Here is a 23,934-nt window from a genome sequence, read left to right on the forward strand (position 1 = left end):
TCCACAGATGTGCCCAAGGTGCCCAGGACAGAGGGCAAGGCCACCCGGGGCTGGGCTGCTCCTCCCTGACACTCACATCCAACGGGGCCTCCATTGGATGGTGAGACTGTGCCACCGAGTTGAGCATGGAGCCAGGCGTTCAAGGCGGTGTGTGCTGAGCACTTCATCCCAGACACTACCTCGGGCCCTGGGGGATCCTGGGCCTCACAGACCCCACCCGAGCTCCTCAGGTCCTTTCGTGAAGAGCAACGCAGAATGTCTTTTAAAATCCCAGCATTTCGGGTCCTAAGTTTAGCTCTGACACCAGCCCTGACAGGTTCAATTGTGGCCCCTAAATCCCTGTGCTGAAGTCCTCACCCCCCATCCCAAGGGTCAGCTCATCTGCAAATAGGTGACTGCAGGTGCAGTTGGTTAAGGAGGCTGTGCTAGAGCAGGCTGGGCTAACCCAGCATGGCGGCGTCTTTGTGAGAGCAGAGGCCAGCACAGGGAGGAGGAGCCACCTGGTAGCGCAGGTGCAGGAACTCCCAGGAGTGCCCACAGCCAGTGGGTGCCGGAAGAGGCGAGGAAGGCTATGACCTACATTCTAGCCTCCAGAACTCTCAGAGAATCAATGTCTGTGACCAAAGCTGCCAGCCTGGGGTCCTCCACCCTGCAACCCAGGAGGCCACCTTCATGAGCTCAGCCAAGCCCTTTCCACCACAAAGGGCCCTGCGCCATCCTCAGGGCCATGGCAGGAGCCGGGTGAGCTGGGGCCAGGTCAGTTCCCATGACACTTGTGCTGACAGCCACAGAAGGAATTTCCCGCTCCTCAAAAGCCCGGGTTCAGAGCTGAGCCATTCAGTTGAATGAGAACACTGATGAGAAAAACTACAATTTGCAAACTAGAGAAAATGTTCAAGCGCTGCTGAAAGCATCTCCGGAGACACAACATGTTATAGTTTGAGACGACATGGATGTTTCAAAAAAGAAAATGACGACTGGTGGGGAATCTGCAGCATAGCCATCATTCAGTGGACACACATCGGCCCAGTGGTCTCTGCCCGCTGGTTCCTGTGGAGTCCAGGAGATGGGCGGGAAGGGCCCAGTGCTCTGGGTAGGCAGCGAGGCAGGGAAGCAGGGAAGGGCTGCTGGGGGAGGGCTGCAGCAGGGGAGAGGCTCCGTGCCCCTCTTGCACACGTAGGACGGCGGGTTCTGAGAGCCACTCGTGAAGGCCACAACACGGAGAAGGAAACACAGGTGGCAGCGAAGCCCGTACCGACCCACCAGTGCCCAGCCCAAATCTAACCTGGCATTTGGGTTCTGGGAACCATTCTTCTCCTGCCCCTCTCCTCTGGTCTGCCCAGGACAGACCACCCTCTGGCCATAGCTGGACTTTCCAGGAAAACTGCAGACTCCCCTGCACTCAGGGGCTGGCCTTTGCGGGTCATCAGCAGCTCAACAGGCCGCCCCCAGTGCTGACCGACAGCAGCAGCCATTTGAGCCTCAACTCAGACCATTTCTGTCACAAGCGGGGCCACTGGGGCTGCTGTGGTGGCACTGACTTCTTGCCAACCTGACTGTTTACACTTGTTAGTAAGCTCATCAATTAAGGCACACATTTGTAAAACAAGTTACGAAACAGAAAATCTGAAGAAACAGTATGTGGCCGGGCGCGGTGGCTCACGCCTGTAATCCCAGCACTTTGGGAGGCCGAGGCGGGTGGATCACGAGGTCAAGAGATCGAGACCATCCTGGCCAACATGGTGAAACCCCATCTCTACTAAAAATACAAAAATTAGCTGGGCGTGGTGGCACACGCCTGTAGTCCCAGCTACTCAGAAGGCTGAGGCAGGAGAATTGCAGAGGTTGCAGTGAGCTGAAATTGCACCACTGCACTCCAGCCTGGCTCCTGGCAATGGAGCAAGACTCTGTCTCAAAAAAAAGAAAAGAAAAGAAAAGAAAGAAACAGTATGTTTCTAATTATGATGACATAATATGACCATGCCCATTTTAGTTTATGCCTATATGCAAAAAAGAGCAAGGAAGTTGCCTGAAAATCCAATCTTTAAAATGCTGCAGCTGGAAACGGGGCTGCTCCCTGGTTCTTTCCAGGACGATGGAGAGGTTCTGGGGGACCCACAGGACAGCTGGCGGTTGCACGTGGTGTGGCCAGTGTGACCAAGGGTCTGACTTGCTCCTGTGTTTAATTCTTATTAATTCCAATATTTGTAGACACCTTAGGCTAGTGAACCTTGCAGGCCTGAATCTCGAGCTCTGAAGATGGCAAACACCTGTCTGAACCTGTGAGCTGTCCCCGCCCCCACTGGGTCCCCTCTGCTTGCTCCTGTTGTCCTATGGTCTGAAGCAGAGGTTCATTTCAGTTTGGTTGTTACTATTTTTTCTTTTTTTGAGACAGAGTCATGCTCTGTTGCCTATGTAGGAGTGCAGTGATGCAGTCACAGCTCACTGCAGCCTTGACCTCCTGGGCTCAAGCAATCCTCCCATTTCAGCCTCCCAAGCAGCTGGGACTACAGGCATGAGCCACCACACCCCGATAAGTTTTATTATTTTTAGTAGAGATAGGTGGCACTATGTTGCCCAGGCTGGTCTCAAACTCATGAACTCAAGTGATCCTCCAGCCTCAGCCTCCCAAAGTGCTAGGATTACAGGCATGAGCCAACATGTCCACCCTAGTTTGGTTACTTTTAACTGATACAACTTTTTAGAGCAGTCTTAGGTTCACAAGAAAACTGAGCAGAAGGTACAGAGAGTTCTCATATACTCCCTGACCCCACAGAGAGCCTCCCCCAACAATATCCCCCCACCCCGCGCCAGAGAGGAACAAACACTTGTTGCAACTGATGAGCCGACACTGATGGACTGTTGTTAACTCAAGCCCGTGGCTGGCATGAGGGCTCACTGTTGGTGCTGTGCACTCTATGGATTTGGACAAGCGTGTAATGACATGGATGCACCATTATGAAGGAATTTCGTGGCCCTAAAAATCCTCTGTGCTCCACCTATAATCCCTCTCTCCCCAAACTCCTGCAACCACTGATCTTGTTACTGTCTCCATAGTTCTGTGTTTTCTAGAATGTCAAGTGGCTGGAATCACAGCGGGTGCAGCCTTTTCAGGAGGCTTCTCTCACTTAGTAAGATGCACTTAAGGCTCCTCCATGTCTTTTCATGGCTTGACAGCTCATTTCTTCTTAACGCTGAATATTCCATTGTCTGAGTTTGCCACGGTTTATCCCTTCACCTCCCGAAGGACATCATGTCTGCTTCTGAGTTTGGGCAATTATGAATAAGGCTGCTACCGACACCCGTGCATGCAGGTATTGTATGGACATCAGTTTGGATAAAGACCGTGGGGCACGGCTGCGGATCATATGGTAAGAGTGTACTCAGCTTTGGAAGAAGCCACCAAGCTGCCTTCCCACGAGGCCACCCCACACCCTCCTCAGCATTTGCTGCCTGTGTTCTGGATTTTGGTTATTCTACTTCAAATTTAGTTTTAAGTGATCTTTTCTTAATGAGCAAAAGAGTACAAATAAGGTATCTGAATTTAGTTTAAAACTTAGTCGCCCTCTGTCTAGGCTGGGGTGATGCCCTCTGTCTAGGATGGGGTAACATTTGTGAATACACCAAAAAGCACTGAGCTTTACCATTTAAACAGGTGAACAGTACTAAGACATGAATTATATCTTAATAAAGCTATCAACAAAAAAAACCCTTAATTTCTCATTTTAAATAACCTATACATATAAAAACTAGTGCTGCCTAGGTTTGTCAGGGAAAAAACATATTGCTAATATTTGAAACTTATCAATGCAGATACTATTATTTACGTTAATGGCATCTAAAAGTTTGTTTTAAGTGGAAAAAAAAAGGAAGGCTACTTCTAAAATACTGGAAGAGTATTCACTAACATTTTAATAGTACTAATCTCCCAGAGGTGAAGTATTTTCTTTGTTGTGACTTGTCTATGTTTTAGTTTTTATTCTACAATAAATATGCATTATAATTTTTTAATTACCCAATTTATATTATAAATTGTAAAGTCATTTGTAATACCTGAAATTTAACTTTACTCAATATTCACTGAATAAACAACAAATAGCAACCATGATCCACCCACCACTGTACAGCACATCTCGCATCCTGCTGTGTTATTCTGAAGCCCCTGGTCAAATCTACACGAGAAATGTGAAGCACAGAGTTGTGGCTGAGAGCACAGCTATGGAGTCGGAGTGCTGGGTTCAAACTTCACTGACTGGCCACGAGACCCCATCCCTCGTCCGCAGAAAGGAATCACAGAACAGAAAGACTCCCTCCCCTGGGCCATGCTGCAATAAGTAGGAAAGGCCATTGAGGTGTGTACAAAGCCACTAAACGTAAGGACTAAGAGCGGAGGATCCAGGGTATCTCTACAGAGACACTGAAGACAACAAATACCATATGCATGGTGCAAAAGAAGATGCATAGAACACTTAAATCTTCTGTTTTCTTTTGGAAAGTATTTATTCTAGAAGCTACCAAGACCGGGTGGCCTTGGCCCCAGCACCTGAGTTGGAAGGAACTGGCCGCCCACCCTGGAGAAGCAGGTCGCCCATTCCCAGGCCACCTTCCCTCATGAGCAGACAGCCCTCTGACTGTTCCAGATCCATGAGGAACTTTTAGACATGCAATGGATTACCACAAGGAGGAGAAGGTTAAAGTCATACTCATTTTCAAGTTCAGAGACAAAAGCTAAGCATTACTTTTCCTGGGGCTTTTAAGACCGTATTTGATTCTAATATAGAAATTTAACTCAGGATATGATTTTCTCTAATTTCAAATGAAGGCTGTTTGTTTCTTAACTCTATTGTTTAAAGAAAAGTCCTTTTAAAAGCACCAGCCTGCAAACAGCTTCGTCCACAAGACACTATTCATAATCACTTCTTGGCTCTGGGTGTCACTGGGGTTTATAGCTGCTTATGCTAAAGGAGGCATCCCTCAGAAACAGTGCTGTCCCCAGAAACAGTGCCGTTCCCAGAAACAGTGCCATCCCCCAGAAACAGTGCCAGCCCCCAGAAATAGTGCCAGCCCCCAGAAACAGTGCCATCCCCCAGAAACAGTGCTGCCCCCAGAAACAGTGCCATCCCCCAGAAACAGTGCTGCCCCCAGAAACAGTGCCATCCCCCAGAAACAGTGCTGCTCCCAGAAACAGTGCTGCCCCTAAAAACAGTGCTGCCCCTACAAACAGTGCTGCCCCCAGAAACAATGCCGGTGTGGGTAGTGGCTTCTGTCTGAGCTCATTATGGAAGTTACCAGGCATGTGGTCAGTGATTTTTTTGGGAAGCAACAGTAACATGGCAATTGTACTGATTTCTTTTTCCCTAACATAATTTGCAGTGGAATTTTGCTACTAATTAGAGAAAGGTTCTAGCTGGCAGTGTGACTTGTTTTGCATTCTGAAAAATCTCAGATCATCTTCTGAATGGATTTGCTAAGTGCTTACCTGCCAGGTCTAAGTACTTTATAGATGCTAACTTGTCAAATCCTCACCAAACTTATGAGAGGGGTTATGTTTTTTCCAGGAATGACAGAAATTGAAGGCTGTTTCTGTCATCAGCTCACACACCTCAGAGTCAACATTTGAACCCTAGCCACTGGGCAGCAGAGCCTGAAATCTTTCCTAGTGCACAAACTGCCTCTCAAACTGAGATGGCACCACTTTACTCCAGTGTGGGCAACAGAGCAAGACTCCATCTCAAAAAAAAAAAGTGAAAAATCTATATTCAATGACTACAATTATGTAGAAAAGAAATATGGGGAAAAACAGAAACATGATGATCTGAAGTACCAGCACCAACTGCACCACAGCGCAGGGAGGAAGTGAGGTCTCAGGTAACTTCCCACCATATCTGGATCTTCGAGGGCATCTTTAAGCAGACAGTTTACTTAATAATGGGGGAAATTATAATTAAAGTATCACTGAATCCTCAGAAAAGACACCAGGCCATTATCCCTATGTCTATTTGCCATAAAAGTTAATGGCTAGAAACTCACATTAGTACTGTTCTCACAGTGTTTGAGCCAGAGCATGTCATTAAATCATGGCTTTCTGTATCAAAGTGCAAGGTCATGTGGGCCTGTCAGCAAAAGCAGGGAGCCTCACTTCCAACCTGACAGAGGGCTGGGCGGCTCCTCCGCACCTGCCAGGCTCCTGGGTCCTGCCAGGGTATCCCGAGGACACCCCCGACCCAGGTGAACGGCTAACAGTGGCAAACAGTGGTAATCTCCACGTTCCTGCAGCCTGGAGTTAGGGACCAGCCCTGAGACTGGATCCAGAGGGCCTTGGCCCAGGGATGGCCTGGTCAGTCCAGCTGCACCCATTGGGTATGGGCCTGCACACTCTCCCCCAGGTCGAAATCTGGGCAGAGGGAGGGGCCGTGGAGACACCCCCAGCCCCAGGAGAGGTGTGACCTGCTGCAGGGAGCAGCACCAGCTGCTGGGGACCCTGGGCTCCCCCAGTACTGCCTCCATCAGATGCTGTGCCTCTAATTAGCACAACTACCAAGGTGGAGTCCTCTGGGGCCAGGGACCTTCCACAAGCCAGTTCTGGTGGTGAAGACCGTGGGCGGATGGGCATTTCATCCAATCCAGGTGGTAGCACCACTGGGCAGAGCTCCTCAGGATGTCAGGCACCAGCCAGCACTGATGACGCCATCAGCAAATGCCAGGGATACACTTAACAAGAAAACAGTGTTTCCACCTTCTTTGAAACAGTAGGCAAATCAGGGTGAAATCAGCATCCATCTGCCATGGATTGTGAATGGGCCCTACGTCCTCCACATTCCCAGATACGTACCTGCGGAGAGAGCTCCCTGCCTTTCTTTTATTCTTAACTTTCCCTAGCAACTGTACCTGCCTCCCGAGCATGTCAAGGCACCATAGTAATGTTTTCCCATCTTACATGCGTGAAGGGAAGGAGGAAGAGGGGAGGCAACAGAAAAGCACACGGGTCTGGTGCCCCGCCCCTTAAAAAAGAAAACTATCCGAGACAACCTCTCATTTCCAGGAAATGCCAAAAAGAAAGCAAGGAGGCAGGAGGGGGCCTCTGGAGGGCCAGCCGCCCGAAGGGTCCCGCGGAGAGCGAGGCCGCAGGAAGACGCCCACTGCCCCTGCTTTGTTGGGGCATCCTCTCATTTGATAGGAATGAAAAGCATAAAAGCTTTTGCTCTCTGCCTCATTTTCTACCTTTTTTTTTTTTAAGACAGGGTCTCACTCCTATCGCCCAGGCTGGAGTTCAGTGGCACAATCTCGGCTCACTGCGGCCTCAACCTCCCCTACTCACGTGATCCTCCTACCTCAGCCTCACAAGTAGCTGGACTACAGGCATGCTACATCATGCCCAATCAATTATTACTATCATATTACTGTTTTTGCAGAGATGGGGTCTAACATTGTTGCCTAGGCTGGTCTCAAACTCCTGGGCTCAAGCGATACACCCAGCTCAGTCTCCCAAAGTGCTGGCATTACAGGTGTGAGCTACCATGCCTAGCCTCATTTTCAATTTAATAAAGCTGGTCCAGCAGAGCCTGAATGCCAGCAATCCACATGTGAGTGAACCTTTGGCGAGAATATCCACCATGGCTACAAAGAGGCGAGGAGACCGGCTGACATCACCCCCACAAGGGGAGCAGTGGGCCACGGCCCCAGGTTCTCAGTACCAGGTCTTGTAGCCCCTGGTCTCATGGCTCCGGAGAAGTCTAAGCGGTGGACTTCCAGGCCTGGCTCCCCACCACAGACCTCCAGCAACAGAGCAGGGGTCCCTTCTGGCCTATGCAGCATCACTGGCTGTTTCTGGGGTGCCCACTGCTCACCCCTGGATTCTCCTGTCTCTATCATCTACAAGGCACTGGGGACTGATGTGCTTATGAACAGCCTGACCCCCAGGCTGCCTCTTTTCTGATCCCGCTACAACCTCTGATGGTCCAGAATGTCCAGGTAGTGGGCAGAGCACAGACGCTCAAATACCAGCATGTCCCAAGACCCACACCTGCGGCATCCAGGGGCCTGGCGCCCACCAGTTCATTCCCTGACCTCCACGGCTTCATCACCCTCCCGTATCTGCAAAGGACACCAGGCCCGTGGGCACCGTGTGGTCCAGCAGGCCTGGGAGGACACAGGCCAGGTCTCCGGGCCCTGCAGACGACCTGCTGTGGAAACGTCAGTCAGGGTCCACCTTCGCTGCTGGCAGGAGTGTGAGCCAGCTGCCCTGGCATGGTCTTTTTGGCCACAATTTAAAAGTGAGGTAACAATGAAGAGAAATCTTTAATCACGGCCCCTCCCTTATGGAGCATATGGATAAAGAGGTCGTGCTTGCCCTGAGCCGCCGCTCAGAGGAGGGAAGCAGAAAAGGAGACTGCCTGAGCCGTTTTCCTGGGAACCTGGGAGCACCAGCCACGGGCGAGCTGTGCTTTAGGCCTGAATGGGGCCTCTCACTCTGGAAAGCCTCCGGCCTCTAACAACCCTCCCACTCCACTTCCCACTGCATCCAGCTAAGGTGAATCTTAAGAGAAAGTCAGATGCTGATGACAAGTCCCCTCAAGCAAAACAGCAGCACCTGTGAGGAACCCAAGAGGTTCACCCCGATGCCCCCATGGGAAGGCAGGGGTAGGTGCACCCAGGCTCACATGGGAGCCTTCTCTTTCTCCCAAGCTCTCACTCCACCCCATACCCCAGTGACCAGCAATTCAGCGGTTCCAAAAGCACCCCGTCCTTGATGAGAGCAGCAGTGAGCCCTGAACCACAGGGCCTCCTGCCGGGTGCAGTTACCTGCAGGAGTGGGCGGCAGGGGCTCTCGCTGGTCCATGCTGCAGCTCTGGACGTCCTTCTCAGCTCTGTTAAGGGAAGGAGCTCCTGCAAGAAGGAGAGACACTGCTTGTCACAGTTCAGGTAGATAAACATGCACTGGACAGGCACAGGGTGTTGACAGAGAACCCCGTAAAAAGGAAGAGCTAAATGCCGTTACTAGCCGTAATTACAAGACTTACCACCTATTAGTCGTGGATACTTGTAGATCTCCCTTGAAACAGCACTCAAGAGCAAAACAAAGGAGACTTCGCAGCGTTGGAGTGACTTCACCTTGAACTATAGCCAGAAGTTTATTTTGCAACTTGATTCACTGGTCAGACCCTCCCAACCTGACACTGGCTTCAATTCCTTGCTGAATTTTCTGCCATGTTCTAAGATGAGAAATCAACACATAAACCAAATGTGTTTCTTCCAGACTCAGCTGGGATCAGGCACAGTGATGACCGCCCCCCGACTCCTTTTGGTAAAAATGCGGCTAACCGCTCTGGGAGAGGCTGAGTCACGGCCCGCCTGTCTTCACTTCGTGTTTCCCTCCCTGCTTTGAGGACATGAGCTTGAGTGTGAGCTGGATGCCAGCTGAGTCCCGGGAAGGCCAGTTCCTGGTGACTCCTGTTAAGACCACAACAATCCCAGGGAAATACACTGTGCTCGAGGAACTCTCCGGCTGCCTTGGCTAGAGCACCAGGCACCAGGCCCTCGCCGCATCAGGAAAAGCATATGGGACCACAGGGGCCATGGCCCATGAGTGCCACCCACAGGCCAGCTTCTCCGAGGCCAGGCGGACTCCCGCCCAGGGTGACCACTGGACTCACGTGCTCTTCAATGAGAGGAACATGGGGGGATGGCAGGGTGCCAAGAGCTCTGGGCTCTGCCGGTAACACACCCAGGATGCCACCAGGCCAGCAAATTCTCTTCTCCTAATGCACAGAGCTGGCTGCTGGCTCTGGCACTCTCAGAAGCAAACGGACACTGCTTTCCAATGAGGCTGGCAGTGGGACCCTGCCCCCAACCTCTGATGTGGCACCTCCTGTGTTCCAAGCCCTGAACCTGCTCTCCCTCCATCCCCAGGACTTGCTCAGGTGCCTGCCACGTGCCACCACCCCCAGCCCCATCCTCAGCACCTAGCCTCATGGTTCTGCACCTCACAGCCTCAGTTCCTAGGTCTCATGTTATTTCACCAACAACGTGCGCAAATAGCTCAACGTGCACTGGGCTCCGCACGAGCAGCGGCTGTGATTGTCTCTTCTGTTAACACAACTGCTGAGCAAGGAGCAGAACTTCTGTCTGAGGAATGGGAGCCCTTTCACACCACCAGGCCCTGGGAGACGGCAGGTGAGCCGGGGGTGAGCCGCAGCCACACCCTGCCCCCTGCTCCTGCTCCCTGCTCCCTGCTCCTGGGGAGTGCATGCTCATTCAGCACGGCCTGCTGTGGCCCCGGGAGACGTGCAGGTGAGCCGCAACCACACCCTGCCCCCTGGTCCTGGGGAACCACGTGTCCACTCATCACAGCCTCCAGTGGCTGGGAATGAACCTGGTGATGCCATGCCAGACACCGCAACACATCCTGTAGCTTAACAATGCACAGCAATCACTAATCAATGCTATTGCCATAAACCAATGAGAATTCCCAACAAACAGCTTTCTATCAGCCTCCCTGACCTGCTTTGCGCTTTCAAAAATCTACCTGGAGGCGCTGCTCATCAGTGTGCGTTCAGGGCAGCCTGAATCCAGGCTCCCGGGCTGCAGGCCTCAAGTGCGGCCCAAATAACCCTCTGCGTAGATTATTTTACCTTGGCTTTTTCCTTTGAGGTCCACCTCACTAGTACAACTCTAAGACGTGGGTTCTATTACTATTTTAAAATGGAGAAACCACTGGTTGGGAGACTTGAGACACTCCCTCAAGGATACAGCAAAGGGCTGGGGCCTGATGCAAGCACTGAGACTCCAGCCTGGGCCACGAGGACCCATTCCTGCCCTTCCACCCGATGGCCAGGAGACAGGGCAAGCGAGGTCCTTGCTCCACCTGGAATATGTGGGAGTCACAGGATCCACACCGGGTACCCTCGCAGGTGAGCTCTCTGTGCAGCGAGACAGGGTCTGAGTCCCGGCCAGTACACCCATGACATGAGAGGTGCCCGCTGTGCCCAGCCTCTCTACCCCGGCAGCGATTCCGTGGGATGACAAAGGAAATCATCCTTGGAGGGAAAGCTGTCATTTCCAAGGTAGGTGAGACAGATGTGCTTGGACCACAACAGTGAAAGTGGGGAATGACGCTCACGGAAGGAATCCTCAGAGACAAGTGCAACAATCACGCCGGACAGTCCCCACGCCAGAGAGTCCCCACGTCAGATAGCTGGACAGCTTCCACACCAAACAGTCCCCATGCCAGAGAGCCCCCACGTCGGACAGCTGGACAGCTTCCACGCCTAACAGTCCCCAAGCTAGAGAGTCCCCACGTCAGACAGCCGGACAGCTTCCACGCCAAACAGTCCCCAAGCCAGAGAGTCCCCACATCGGACAGCCGGACAGCTTCCACGCCAAACAGTCCCCATGCCAGAGAGCCCTCACGTCGGACAGCCGGACAGCTTCCACGCCAAACAGTCCCCACGCCAGAGAGCCCCCACGTCGGACAGCCGGACAGCTTCCACGCCTAACAGTCCCCACACCAGAGAGTCCCCACGTCGGACAGCCGGACAGCTTCCACGCCAAACAGTCCCCATGCCAGAGAGCCCTCATGTCGGGCAGCCAGAAAGCTTCCACGCTGGACAGTCCCCATGCCACAGAGCCCCCACGTTGGGCAGCCAGACAGCTTCCATGCCGGACAGTCCCCACGCTGGACGGCCCCTACACGAGACAGTCCCCACACCAGACAGCTCCCATGCCGGATGGCCCCCATGCCGACAGTCCCCATATTGGATAGCTTCCATACCAGACAGCTTCCACGCCGGACAGTCCCCACGCTGGACCGCTCCCACTCCGGAAGGTCCCCCCACCAGACAGCTTCCACACCAGACAGCTTCCACACCAGACAGCATCCATGCCAGACGGCCCCCATGCTGGACAGCCCCCACATCAGATGGCGTCAATGCTTCCGACAATCAGATCCCGTGGGCAGAGAGGACCACACTGGCTCTGAGACCCTGACAAAACCTCAAATGACCGTTCAGCCTCAGCCAACATCAACTGTGCTGAAGAGCGCATGGGCTCTCTAAAGGAATGAACACGTGGGGTCTGAACGAGACCGCCGTCGGCATGCACACAGCAGCAGGACTAGATGCCATGACTGCCGCCCCGAGCAGAGGGAGGGATGCTTCTCCCCAGGCTGGGTGGACACCGGGTGGCTGTGGGAAGCAGGGGACGCCATGCTCGTCAGCCCGGCCTGGATGACTTGGCCTCAGAGACGATGGAAGAAGAGTACATTCCACGGTTACAGCATCTCCCAGCAAAGGAAGCTAACAATGCTCCAACACAGCTGTGAATTCTCAAGAGTTTAGGTTGATGTCATCTTTCCCTGGCACACTGGCACTAGGGCCAACGCCATCTCATGCATCAGGATCGCTGGAGTCAGAGTCCAGGCCCATTAGAAAAAGGGAAGGCAGCAGGCACCCCTGGCACCCCTCACATCCCTGGTATCCCCGGCACCCCTGGCATCCCCCCAGCACACCCCGCACCCCTGGCACCCCTCACATCCCTGGTATCCCCAGCACCCCTGGCACCCCCCAGCACCCCCCCGCATCCCCTGGCACCCCCACATCCCTGGTATCCCCACCACCCCAGCATCCTCCCAGCACACTCCCGCACCCCCTGGCACCCCTCACATCCCTGGTATCCCCGGCACCCCTGGCATCCGCCCCAGCACACCCCCACACTCCTGGCACCCCCAGCATCCCCGGCAGGTCTCAGCCAAATGTCTGATCCTTCCACAGTGCACGAGGACCTCAGGGAACAGGACAGACGAAGATGCGTCCGCCAGATGAAGAAGAGACAATGAATCAATGCCCTGAACTCTGCGGAGGAGACAATGAAGAAACACCTTTGCACTCTGCAGTCCTGAGGGGAGACGGAGGAGGAAGCTGTCCCTGGAGCACCTGTGAGAGTGAGAAGCAGCGTCCCCACATCCCTGAGTCCTCACCACCTTTACTCACTGCAAGGCGTGTGGTATTCCTTGACCGCTTAAGAAACTAAGCTCACAGATTCACCTGCCCAACATTAGCAATGCAACCGGCCGAGGAGCCAGGCATCCTCGGGCTTCAGAGAAAACCAGCACCCTCCCCTTGTGACCTGGGCTCTGTTTGCAAAGGTGGTAAGCAAGGGGCAGGGCCAGAAGTACACCCTTCCTGCCTGCAGAGTCTGTTCAGGAATATACACACTAGCACACGCCACCCGACAGCCACATGGTTTTTTGTGTCTTCAGAGAATTCTGTTTGCTTAAACCCTGTTGATTATTCTCAATTTCTTTAACCACACTCTGTAAATCTCATTCATGCTATTTGTTTCTCTACTAAAATGCATAAAAATAGAGTCAAGTTGATTTCTCATTTTTCCACGGATAATCTTAGGACCAACGAAAAGATGAACAAGTCTGGGTGTTACTCCTTTTTATGCCTGGTCCTTTTTAAGGGTGACAGCTCATGCTTCACCCAGCACCTACCACGGCGTCCGCCTGCATCAGCTCCACGAGTCCGATGGGCTGTCCTGGGCAGAAAGCATGCCCCTGCCCCGCCTGATGCTCAGCATAGCCCACAGGAGCCCCTGGCGCTGCAGCTGGGAAGTGACCATCAGATTCTGGCCCAGGCCTTGCCCTACCACCTACAGGCAGACTGCAAACTCCAAAACTTTTCCTTCCAAATTAGTGTCCATTTAAAACTGCATTCCTAGGGCCGGGCGTGGTGGCTCACGCCTGTAATCCCAGCACTTTGGGAGGCCGAGGCAGGTGGATCACGAGGTCAAGAGATCGAGACCATCCTGGTCAACATGGTGAAACCCCGTCTCTACTAAAAATACAAAAAATTAGCTGGGCACGGTGGCACGTGCCTGTAATCCCAGCTATTCAGCAGGCTGAGGCAGGAGAATTGCCTGAACCCAGGAGGCGGAGGTTGCGGTGAGCCGAGATCGTGCCATTGCACTCCAGCTTGGATAACAAGAGCAAAACTCCGTCTCAAAAATAAATAAATAAATAAATAAATAAAACTGCATTCCTAAGAAGGAAAATTTCTAGGGGTCTGTGTTAGTCCATTTTCATGCTGCTGATAAAGACATACCTGAGACTGGGAAGGAAAACAGGTTTAATTGGACTTACAGTCCCACATGGCTGGGGAGGCCTCAGAATCACGGCGGGAGGTGAAAAGCATTTCTTACATGGTGGTGGCAAGAAAAAAGGAGGAAGATACAAACACAGAAATGAACCCCTGATAAACCCATCAGATCCCGTGAGACTTACTCACTTCATGAGAAGAGCAGGGGAAAGATGGTATTCCTTCCCCATGATGCAATTACCTCCCCCTGGATCCCTCCCACAACTCATAGGAATTCTGGGAGATACAATTCAAGTTGAGATTTAGGTAGGGACACGGCCAGACCTTATCAGGGGCTGACACAGAAACCGTGACTTTGTTTCTGGACTCAGAGTCGCCTGCACTCCCCACACAGTCCACGGCAGCATGTGCCCCACCCCTGTACAGCCTACAAGCTCCAGGCAACACGAAACACCCCAGTTCCCTGGAGCTTCGTGGTCTAGAGTCTGTCTCCTCTGTGCAGTCTTCTAGCAGCATCACCCACGTGGCTGGCAATTCCCCATGGGTGACTCACCAGGACTCCTGAGGCACTGCTTTTGGTGGTGGGGCTGGGCTGGGGCACACTCTCCCTGCCCCAGTGCAGGTGGGATGGACCCTGGGGGCAGAGCAGAAGACTCCACTCTCAAAACACTTGATTCCCATCAGCGTGCCACATGAGCTCATACCTGCCTGGGCTGCAGGCTTTGTTTCCATGATTGCTGTCGTTTTCCAATTTCAGCAGCTTAATGAAACATTTCATTGTGCATTTGGATTGTGGTTTAACAAAAAAATGATGCATTCAGTCAGAGAAGGAGCCCAGAGACACGGAGGTCTGACGGACGGTTCCATGCCGCGTACATCAGACGGCAGCCCCACCTCACACAGGTGTTTACAGACAGCATAGCCACTGTGCTCCCTAACACTGTGGAGCATGATCGTGGGGACACAGCGCGTCTATGCTGCCATCATGCCGCTTGTGCCTTTCACCACGTACCCAGGCCTGCAAGAAGAGCTCAGGGGAGTCCATCCAGGAGGAATGCAGGGTGGCAAGGACGCTGACTAAAGACCCACGGATGTTCCATGGGCGCCTTTCCACAGTCAGTGCTTCAGGACGGGAGGAGCACGACAGCTTATGCTGACTCCTGAGCAAGAGGAAGTCACCACCACCCAGGGCCTCTACCTGGGAAGCAGCCGCATGGCTACAGGGCTGGAGGCTGTGCTGGTAGCCTGTCTGCACCTGCCCCAGCCCAGCACTTCCCGGCCACATGGGCCCTCCACTTGCCTGTGCCCCCACGGCCTCAGCCACACAGGGACCACACCAACTCGCAGGGCTGCTGCATGGTTTCCAAGATGCGCCCCAGGGAGGGGCAGGCTCTGAGCCAAGAAGTGCCCCGCTCTTCACTTACCGCTCAGCCTTGTCCAGCATTCAGGCCTCGAGCATCCTAGGCCCCACGTCCTAGGTCAGTTTCCTGTCGTCCACTCCTCTGGCCCTGCAAAGCTGGGGGCGGCAGGCTGAGCCACCCACATCCTGCATTGACGCCACAGACTGCACAAGGGTGGGATGTGTCACTGCTTTGCCAGAGGGGTCCGGGGGCCATCAGTGCCCAGCACTCCCTGACTAAGCCGAGCTCAGAGCATCAAAGTGGATTCACTTGCTGAATGACATAGAAGGCCATTTCCTCTGTCCTCCCACCTGAGGGTGAAGTGGCCCCGAGGACAGAGCCTGGGAGCCCAGGGCCGGGGGCCAGGTGCTGAGTGGCTGGTGTCCGAGGACAGAGCCCAGGAGCCCGGGGCCAGGGGCTGGCTGCCAAGTGGCTGGTGTCCAAGGCCGTGTGGCCTCTCGGCATCCCACCCTGACCCACCACGAGAGCCAGGAACTCCCCCGCAGCCCCGGTGTCTGCACTCAATCAATTTCATATTCATAAGGTTCCAACTCGAGACATAAATCCACGAGGGAGAAACGTAAAAGGACGCAAGGTCTACGGCAGGAGTCCTTCTGGAATGTTATGGTTAACTCAGCCAAACGCCACAGTGGGCCAAGTCCGCCAGCCCTTTCTACTGAATGTCTGCAGAGGTCTGTGAGTAGACTCTGGAAAGCGGATGGACGGATGGATGGATGGATGTACAGATGGTGGGAGGAAAGGAGGAAAGAGCTTCTTCTCTAAGACTTGGGAGAGCCCTGCTGTCCTGGGTTTCTGTTTTGCAACCAACTGGATTTGGCCTCAGAGCACAGCTGTGACTGAGTTTCAGCGCACATGGCACCCAGCAGCCCCTCTCTCCAGGGTCCTCCCTGGGCCTGTGTCTCCAACTCTGCCAACTTCTCACCATTAAGCTCTGCTCAAGTCGCACTGAGACTATCTCCATGGGACCTCTCCCTTCCTCTGCACACTCCCAGAAAAGAAAAAAATGTGAAAAGAGAAATAAATGCATTCAGTTTCACAAGGGCTAGTATAAAACGGTCAGTCACGAGCTACTAACCAGGACAGAATCAACTTGCCCGGGCCCAGAACAGGTGTGCTCTTCTCCGCACCATGTGCTGAGGAGGGGACAAGCAGCCCCTGACCCGCCACCACAGTTTCCACTCACCGGACAGAGCCGCCAGTGCCACCAGAGTCCACCCTGATGGGCAAGGGTGGCATCTGACAGCTGCACACTCCAGGCCTCTGCACGTGCTGCTGGCAGCCCAGCTCTGTTCACCCTTCCCCAGGACGGCCGGGGCTGCACGTGTTTGCCTGTGTCCCCTCCTCTAGTGTCCCCCAAGCAGGAGTGGTCAGTGGAGGCTCCCAGCCACCCCGACACGGCTCCCCACCAATGCTAAGTTCTGTACACTCGGGGAGGGGTCACTGTCACAGTGGAGGCTGAAGTGCATGGTGCCAGTTAAGACTCCCTCCCAAGGAAGCGGCACAGGGAGCTGGGATGGGGGTCAGCAACCAGGAGGGCTTCCTAAAGAAGGGAGCGGGGCCAGGATCTGAGGGAAAGGAGACTGCCTGCTGGAAAGAACCAAGGAATCAAGCCGGGCTGGGCATGAGGGCAGCGGTGGCCTGGGGGCTGCCCGGGGCGTGGTGTGGATCAGGGGCTGACATGGGGCTGGAAAGAGGTCAAAGAGCATGGGAGGCGTCCCGGGGGTGGGAGTCAGAGGCGGTAACAGGGCGCCAAGGAGGAGTGAGAGGCAGCCGAGACAGCCATAGTCCGGGTGGCCGCGGAGGCGGTGCCTGAAGGCCCCGGGCTGTAGCCTGCCTCTGTCTGTGCCTCTGTCTGTGCCTCTGCCTCTGCTTCTGTCTGTCTCTGCCTGTGTCACTGCCTCTGCCTCTCTGTCCACAGCAAGGGCAGTCGCACATGACCTCGACACAACCCTGGGAATAGTGCACCTCCACGCTGTGACCCCTCTGGGCATTTATGGATGCTCCACCACTCAGAGCCCTTGGGAGACTCACGTGGAGCAGAGGGGTGACTCAGCCGCAGCTGCCCTCAGACGAGCACCAGCAGAGCAGGGCCGAGGGACCCCCTGAGTGGACTAATCCACCCTCAACCCATCGCTGCACCTCCACCCCCACAGTCAGAAGGAAGCATCACATTCCACAGGCTCCTGTCCCCACACCTGGTCCCCACCCAGCACACACACAGGCTCAGGCACCACCAGCTCGGTCCCCACCCTGCCCTTCTCCCGGCTTGCTAGCTCCCACAGGGAGCCACTGGTAGGGCACCTATCCAACTCCATCCTGCCACGTGCCATCCCCTAGGCCACTCCTGACCCAGGGCCACAGCCCCATGGTGAGGAGGAGAAAAAGCTGCCTGTCATTGATGTGGAAGTCAACACACTTAGAAACTACTCCATCAGGAGCACCCTGTGCAGGTGCCCAGGAGAAAGCAGCGCACGACCCGCACAGCAGTACAACCACACCACAGGGCTCTGCAGTGAGTGCTGATGCCACAATCCCAATAGCACAGAGCCATCTTTGCATCTCAACTCAATCACAGCTTGCTGTGCACACTCCCTCCACAGCTGCAACAGTCCCTCCACAGTTGATACACTGTCCGTCCACGGATGTCACACATTGTCCCTCCGCGGCCGTCACACACCATCCCTCCATGGATGTCACACTGTCCCTCCACGGATGTCACACTGTCCCTGCATGGATGTCACACTGTCCCTCCACAGATGTCACGTACCATCCCTCCCCAGATGTCACACTGTCCCTCCACGGATGTCACACTGCCCCTGCATGGATGTCACACTGTCCCTCCACAGATGTCACACACCATCCCTCCCCAGATGTCACACTGTCCCTCCACGGATGTCACGCACCGTCCCTCCACGGATGTTACACTGTCCCTCCACAGATGTCACGTGCCGTCTCTCCATGGATGTCACACGCCATCCCTCCACGGATGTCATGCACTGTCCCTCCATGGATGTCACACTATCCCTCCACAGATGTCACATACTGCCCCTCCACAGCTGTCACACGCCATCCCTGCACGGATATCACACACCGTCCCTCCACGGATGTCACACACCGTCTCTCCACGGATGTCACACACCGTCTCTCCACGGATGTCACGTGCTGTCTCCATGGATGTCACGCACTATCCCTTCATGGATGTCACACGCCGTCTCCACGGATGTCACACGCCGTCTCCACGGATGTCACGCGCCGTCTCCACGGATGTCATGCGCCATCCCTCCACGGATGTCACGTGCTATCTCCACGGATGTCACACACCGTCTCTCCACGGATGTCACACACTGTCTCCATGGATGTCACGCGCCGTCCCTCCATGGATGTCACACGCCATCTCCACGGATGTCACGCGCCGTCTCCACGGATGTCATGCGCCGTCTCCATGGATATCACGCACTGTCTCTCCATGGATGTCACACGCCGTCCCTCCACGGATGTCACGGGCCATCCCTTCATGGATGTCACGCACCATCTCCACGGATGTCACGCGCCGTCTCCACGGATGTCACGCGCCGTCCCTCCACGGATGTAATGCGCCATCCCTCCACGGATGTCATGCACTGTCCCCCAGGGATGTCACATGCTGTCCCTCCATGGGCCTCGCTGACCTTGCATTCACCAGTCTCCTCTTGCCTTCTGCCTTCCAGCCCTGGCCGACCTGCTATTCCCGGACATGCTGGGCGAACCACCTCAGGGCCACACAGATGCTCTTCCTGCCACTGGGAATGAGCTTCTGTAGACATGGGCTCAGCTCATCTCTCAGCTCCATCAGCATTTCAGGCAATTACCCCATTCCATAGGTGCCCAGCCTGCCACAGTTCCTTTTCAATTGCAAATCCCTCCTCCTGGCACCTGGTGGCCCTGTTGATGTCCCATTTTTCCATAGCTTTCCATCGAATTACTTCACTTTTTAAATCATCTTTCCTTAACACAAAGATGCCAGCCCCGCCAGGGTAAGCACATGGTCTCTGCGTTCACGCTGTGTCGTGGGATGTGAGAGTGCTTAGAACTCAGCATGTGGTGGGTCCCTCCAAGCGCTAAGGACAGGTGGTTCTTGCCACGTCGTGGGATGTGAGAGCGCTAAGTACTCAGCACGTGGCGGGTCCCTCCAAGTGCTAAGGACAGGGGGTTCTCTCCGTGTCATGGGATGTGAGAGCGCTTAGTACTCAGCACGTGGCGAGTCACTCCAAGCGCTAAGGACAAGTGGTTCTTACGTCGTGGGATGTGAGAGCGCTAAGTACTCAGCACGTGGCGGGTCCCTCCAAGCACTAAGGACAGGGGGTTCTTGCCACGTCGTGGGATGTGAGAGCGCTTAGTACTCAGCACGTGGCGGGTCCCTCCAAGCGCTAAGGACAGGTGGTTCTTGCCATGTCGTGGGATGTGAGAGCGCTAAGTACTCAGCACGTGGTGGGTCCCTCCAAGCGCTAAGGACAGGGGGTTCTTGCCACATCGTGGGATGTGAGAGCACTTAGTACTCAGCACGTGGCGGGTCCCTCCAAGCGCTAAGGACAGGTGGTTCTTGCCACGTCGTGGGATGTGAGAGTGCTTAGTACTCAGCACGTGGCAGGTATGCACAAGACACTCGTCTCTTATTAGGTGGTTTCCAGATTTGCCAGTGCTTGTCATTTGGCCATGGGTAGATTTTCCCCATGTGTAAATGGTTGTCTCTTTTTTTATAAGTTATTTTTCTAAATATAAAAACTTGGTTTAAAAAACACATGAGCACAAAAGGGCACGAAGTCTAAGCCAACAGGGAAAGGCCTCGAGGAAGCGAGGAGGTGCCGCAGGTGTCTGCATGGCCCCAGAGTCTCCTGGCAGCCTGGGTGCTGGAAGGATGCCATGTCCACTGAGGACGGCCACCTGATCCCCATGGGAAATGAGCTACCTGCCACACATGCCTGCAGACAGCACCGGAAATCTCCCGGGACTACAAGTGCATGCACACAGCCTCCCTCCCTTGCCTTGTCTGATACTCCTCTTGTCACCAGGAGTCCTTGCCCTCCGGGCCATCCGTTTCTGCAGACAGAACAGAGCAGGGAGGCGGCTCTTTATAGCAAGCAGGAGCTGCCTCCAAACTCCAGCCCTCTGACTGTTGGCAGAGATCTCCTCGGAGACCGCACACTGGCAAACATCATCTCTCCTTCCTGCTACCAGTACCTATGACTTGCTGCCCAAATATTTTCATCAGCTGGCAAAACGCTGCACCTTTCATTCCTTCCTATTAGATCATGGAGAAACGTGCATGTCTGAACACTATTCAGGAACAGAGTACCTGCCGCCATCCCAGCAGCCTCCACTGGCCTCGCTGCACCTTCTTCCCCTGCAGACCCTGGATTCAGGACCGCAAATGAAGAGCTGCGCCCCTGGGCAGCCCCTGGCACCTCTGAGCACTAGTTTAGACTTTGGCTGCGGCTGAAAACAGGCCTTTTCTACATAACACAGGACAAGAGCTTCCAGAGAAAGGAAATCTCTTCAACCCTGCTCTGCAAGAAGTGCCTCTGCCGGCTGAATGCACAGAGCCCACATGAAGGACATTAAGCCGCTAAGCTGTAGCTTCCACGGAGGCACAGGCAGCCGCAGGACGTGGATCAGGGCCCTCATGTGGGCAGCCTCCCACGGGCCTGCTGAGTCAAGGGCTTGAGAACAAAGCATAAGACGATGTTCTCATCAGTCCTGCAACAAGCGGACGGGCCAGGGTCAGGGGCTGGCTCCAGCCCTCAGCGGACTTCAAGCTGGCCTGGCCCACACAGGGCAACTGCCCACAAGCCGAGCCTCACAGCATGCCACTGGTTCAAGGCCGCTGACCCAGCCAGGCTCAGACTTGCACGCACAATGAGGAAGACTCACCAGATTCCTTCCATCATAGCTCAGAGCTTCACACAAAACATACTGAGCTTCTGAGCCAGGACTGTCATTCACTCTGGAGCTCCCTGGGTTGTGTCTACACAGCCCACGCAGGTATCCTATTGGGACGACCCAGCTCAGGCCCGAAGTGAGCGCTACTGTGGAGGCTGGGAGCTCTTGGCCTGTTCTGGCTGGCCAGCCGCCCCCGCAGGTGTGCTGGAGGCCCTGCCGCCTGCTTCCTCCCCAAAGCTCAAGGCCTTCCAGCCTCTGCTTCCACTCGCATATGCACTAAATACCACATTAATTTATGGAATGTTCTTTTGACTCACTTTTCTCATGTTCCTTACAGAAAATCAGAAACTGCACTGAAATCACTGCTTTATTTTCCTTTCAGAAAAGTAAGCAAACAATAGAATAAAACATAAGTGTACACATCACAGTCTCACAACAGAATAAAATATAAGTGTACACGCCACAGCCTCATAATAGAATAAAACAGTAAGTGTGCACACCACAGTCTCACAACAGAATAAAACAGTAAGTGTGCACGCCAGTCTCACAACAGAATAAAACATAAGTGTGCACACCAGTCTCACAACAGAATAAAATAGTAAGTGTGCATGCCACAGTCTCACAACAGAATACAACAGTAAGTGTGCACGCCACAGTCTCACAACAGAACAGTAAGTGTGCACGCCAGTCTCACAACAGAATAAAACATAAGTGTGCACGCCAGTCTCACAACAGAATAAAACAGTAACTGTGCACGCCACAGTCTCACAACAGAATAAAACATAAGTGTGCACGCCACAGTCTCACAACAGAATAAAACAGTAAGTGTGCACGCCAGTCTCACAACAGAATAAAACAGTAAGTGTGCACGCCAGTCTCACAACAGAATAAAACATAAGTGTGCACGCCAGTCTCACAACAGAATAAAATAGTAAGTGTGCACGCCACAGTCTCACAACAGAATACAACAGTAAGTGTGCACGCCACAGTCTCACAACAGAACAGTAAGTGTGCATGCCACAGTCTCACAACAGAATAAAACATAAGTGTACACGCCACAGTCTCGCAACAGAATAAAACAGTAAGTGTGCACGCCACAGTCTCACAACAGAATAAAACAGTAAGTGTGCACGCCACAGTCTCGCAACAGAATAAAACGTAAGTGTGCACGCCACAGTCTCGCAACAGAATAAAACATAAGTGTGCATGCCACAGTTTCACCAAAATTGAATTCCCTGGCCTTTCCTATGTAGTCTGCTCTTAATCATCCACATCAATAAGAAGACAAAAGTTCAAAATTCACTTTGAACAAGAAGTTTTCCTTTTGGTATTTGTATTCTAAAGTAAATGTCCAGACTGGTTTCTTAGAACATAAGAATAATAATCACATACAAGTGTAAGTCAGCCTCCCGACAGATGGACCACAAGCCATCGGACCACAACAGGACAAAGAACGAGACCTCAGCACAGAAGCAAAGCCTATGACTTGCAGGAGCCTGACTCGCTGAAAAGGGGCTTGGCTGTCTGTAGTTATCAGTGGAGAGAGAGTGTTGGGGTTTCACAACCATTCCTCCAGTTTTCTTCATTAAATCCCCAGTTTGAGTCCCCAGGGACTAACTGTCATTAAGATACCAGAGCCCAGAATGGCCAAGATGGTAACTGGCACCTCTGCCAACACGGATCTAGCCAGGCCTGTTCTACGCAGACTGTCACGCATCTGTGCACACGACTGTAACCACCGACACGCTTCCCCATGGCTCCCTCACAAGGGCCACCGCACCAGTCACAGCTCTGGACACCATATTTTAGTTTACAAAGTTATTTCCCATATCAGAAGGTGAACCATGGGAGAGAAAAACTTTGAATCCAAAGCATTTTTAAAAATATTTTACATCTTTTTCACATCATTTAACAAAAATATAAAATATCAACAACTCCCAGATAGCACTTTCTATGGGCTGGCATGCTTTAATGATACAACAAAAAGCGGGAAATGGCAATGATGGAAGGAAAGGAATAATACACGATTAAAAATGATGATCTTGGCTGGTCTGAAGGTAGTGAGGCATCTCAACTGACTGTTCACAGTCGGTTACAGACCGACCTCCTTGTTCTCTTCTTTCCTCCCTTCTCACTACTGCACTTGACAAGTCTTAAAAAAATAAAAAATAAAAAAATAAAAATTAAAAATGATTATTTTGACAGGGCACACGGTGGCTCACACCTGTAATCCCAGCACTTTGGGAGGCTGAGGTGGGTGGATCACTTGAGGTCTGGAGGTTACAACCAGCCTGGCCAACACGTGAAACCCCATCTCTGCTAAAATACAAAAATTAGCCTGGCGTGGTGGTGTACACCTGTAACCCCAGGTACTCAGGAGGCTGAGGCAGGAGAATCACTGGAACCCAGGAGGCAAAGACTGCAGTGAGCCGAGATCCCACCACTGCACTCTAGCCTGGGTGACAGAGCCAGACTCTATCTCCAAAAAAAACCACAAAATG

The 23,934-nt window shown here is 53.3% G+C and overlaps 1 protein-coding gene across 8 annotated transcripts in view; it reads right to left on the reverse strand.

Annotated features, from left to right (window-relative positions):
* ARHGEF10 (Rho guanine nucleotide exchange factor 10) overlaps window positions 1-23,934 on the reverse strand; it is a 145,517-nt gene that overhangs the window by 118,383 nt on the left and 3,200 nt on the right. For 6 of the 8 annotated variants that reach the window (XM_012458678.3, XM_064369779.1, XM_012458680.3 and 3 more), the window contains exons 1-2: window positions 9,021-9,279; window positions 8,803-8,886 (exon numbers count right to left, since the gene is read on the reverse strand). In XM_012458678.3, the coding sequence (XP_012314101.2) occupies window positions 8,803-8,839 (37 nt within the window). In that variant the 5' untranslated portion in view covers window positions 8,840-8,886; window positions 9,021-9,279. Of the gene's footprint in view, window positions 1-8,802; window positions 8,887-9,020; window positions 9,280-23,934 lie in introns of those variants that run through there. The other 2 variants (XM_064369777.1, XM_064369778.1) reach the window with 2 other exon arrangements.

Source organism: Aotus nancymaae, unplaced genomic scaffold, assembly GCF_030222135.1.
Source record: "Aotus nancymaae isolate 86718 unplaced genomic scaffold, 86718_ANA_hifiasm-v0.15.2.pri h1tg000090l, whole genome shotgun sequence".
Lineage (NCBI taxonomy): Eukaryota > Metazoa > Chordata > Mammalia > Primates > Aotidae > Aotus > Aotus nancymaae.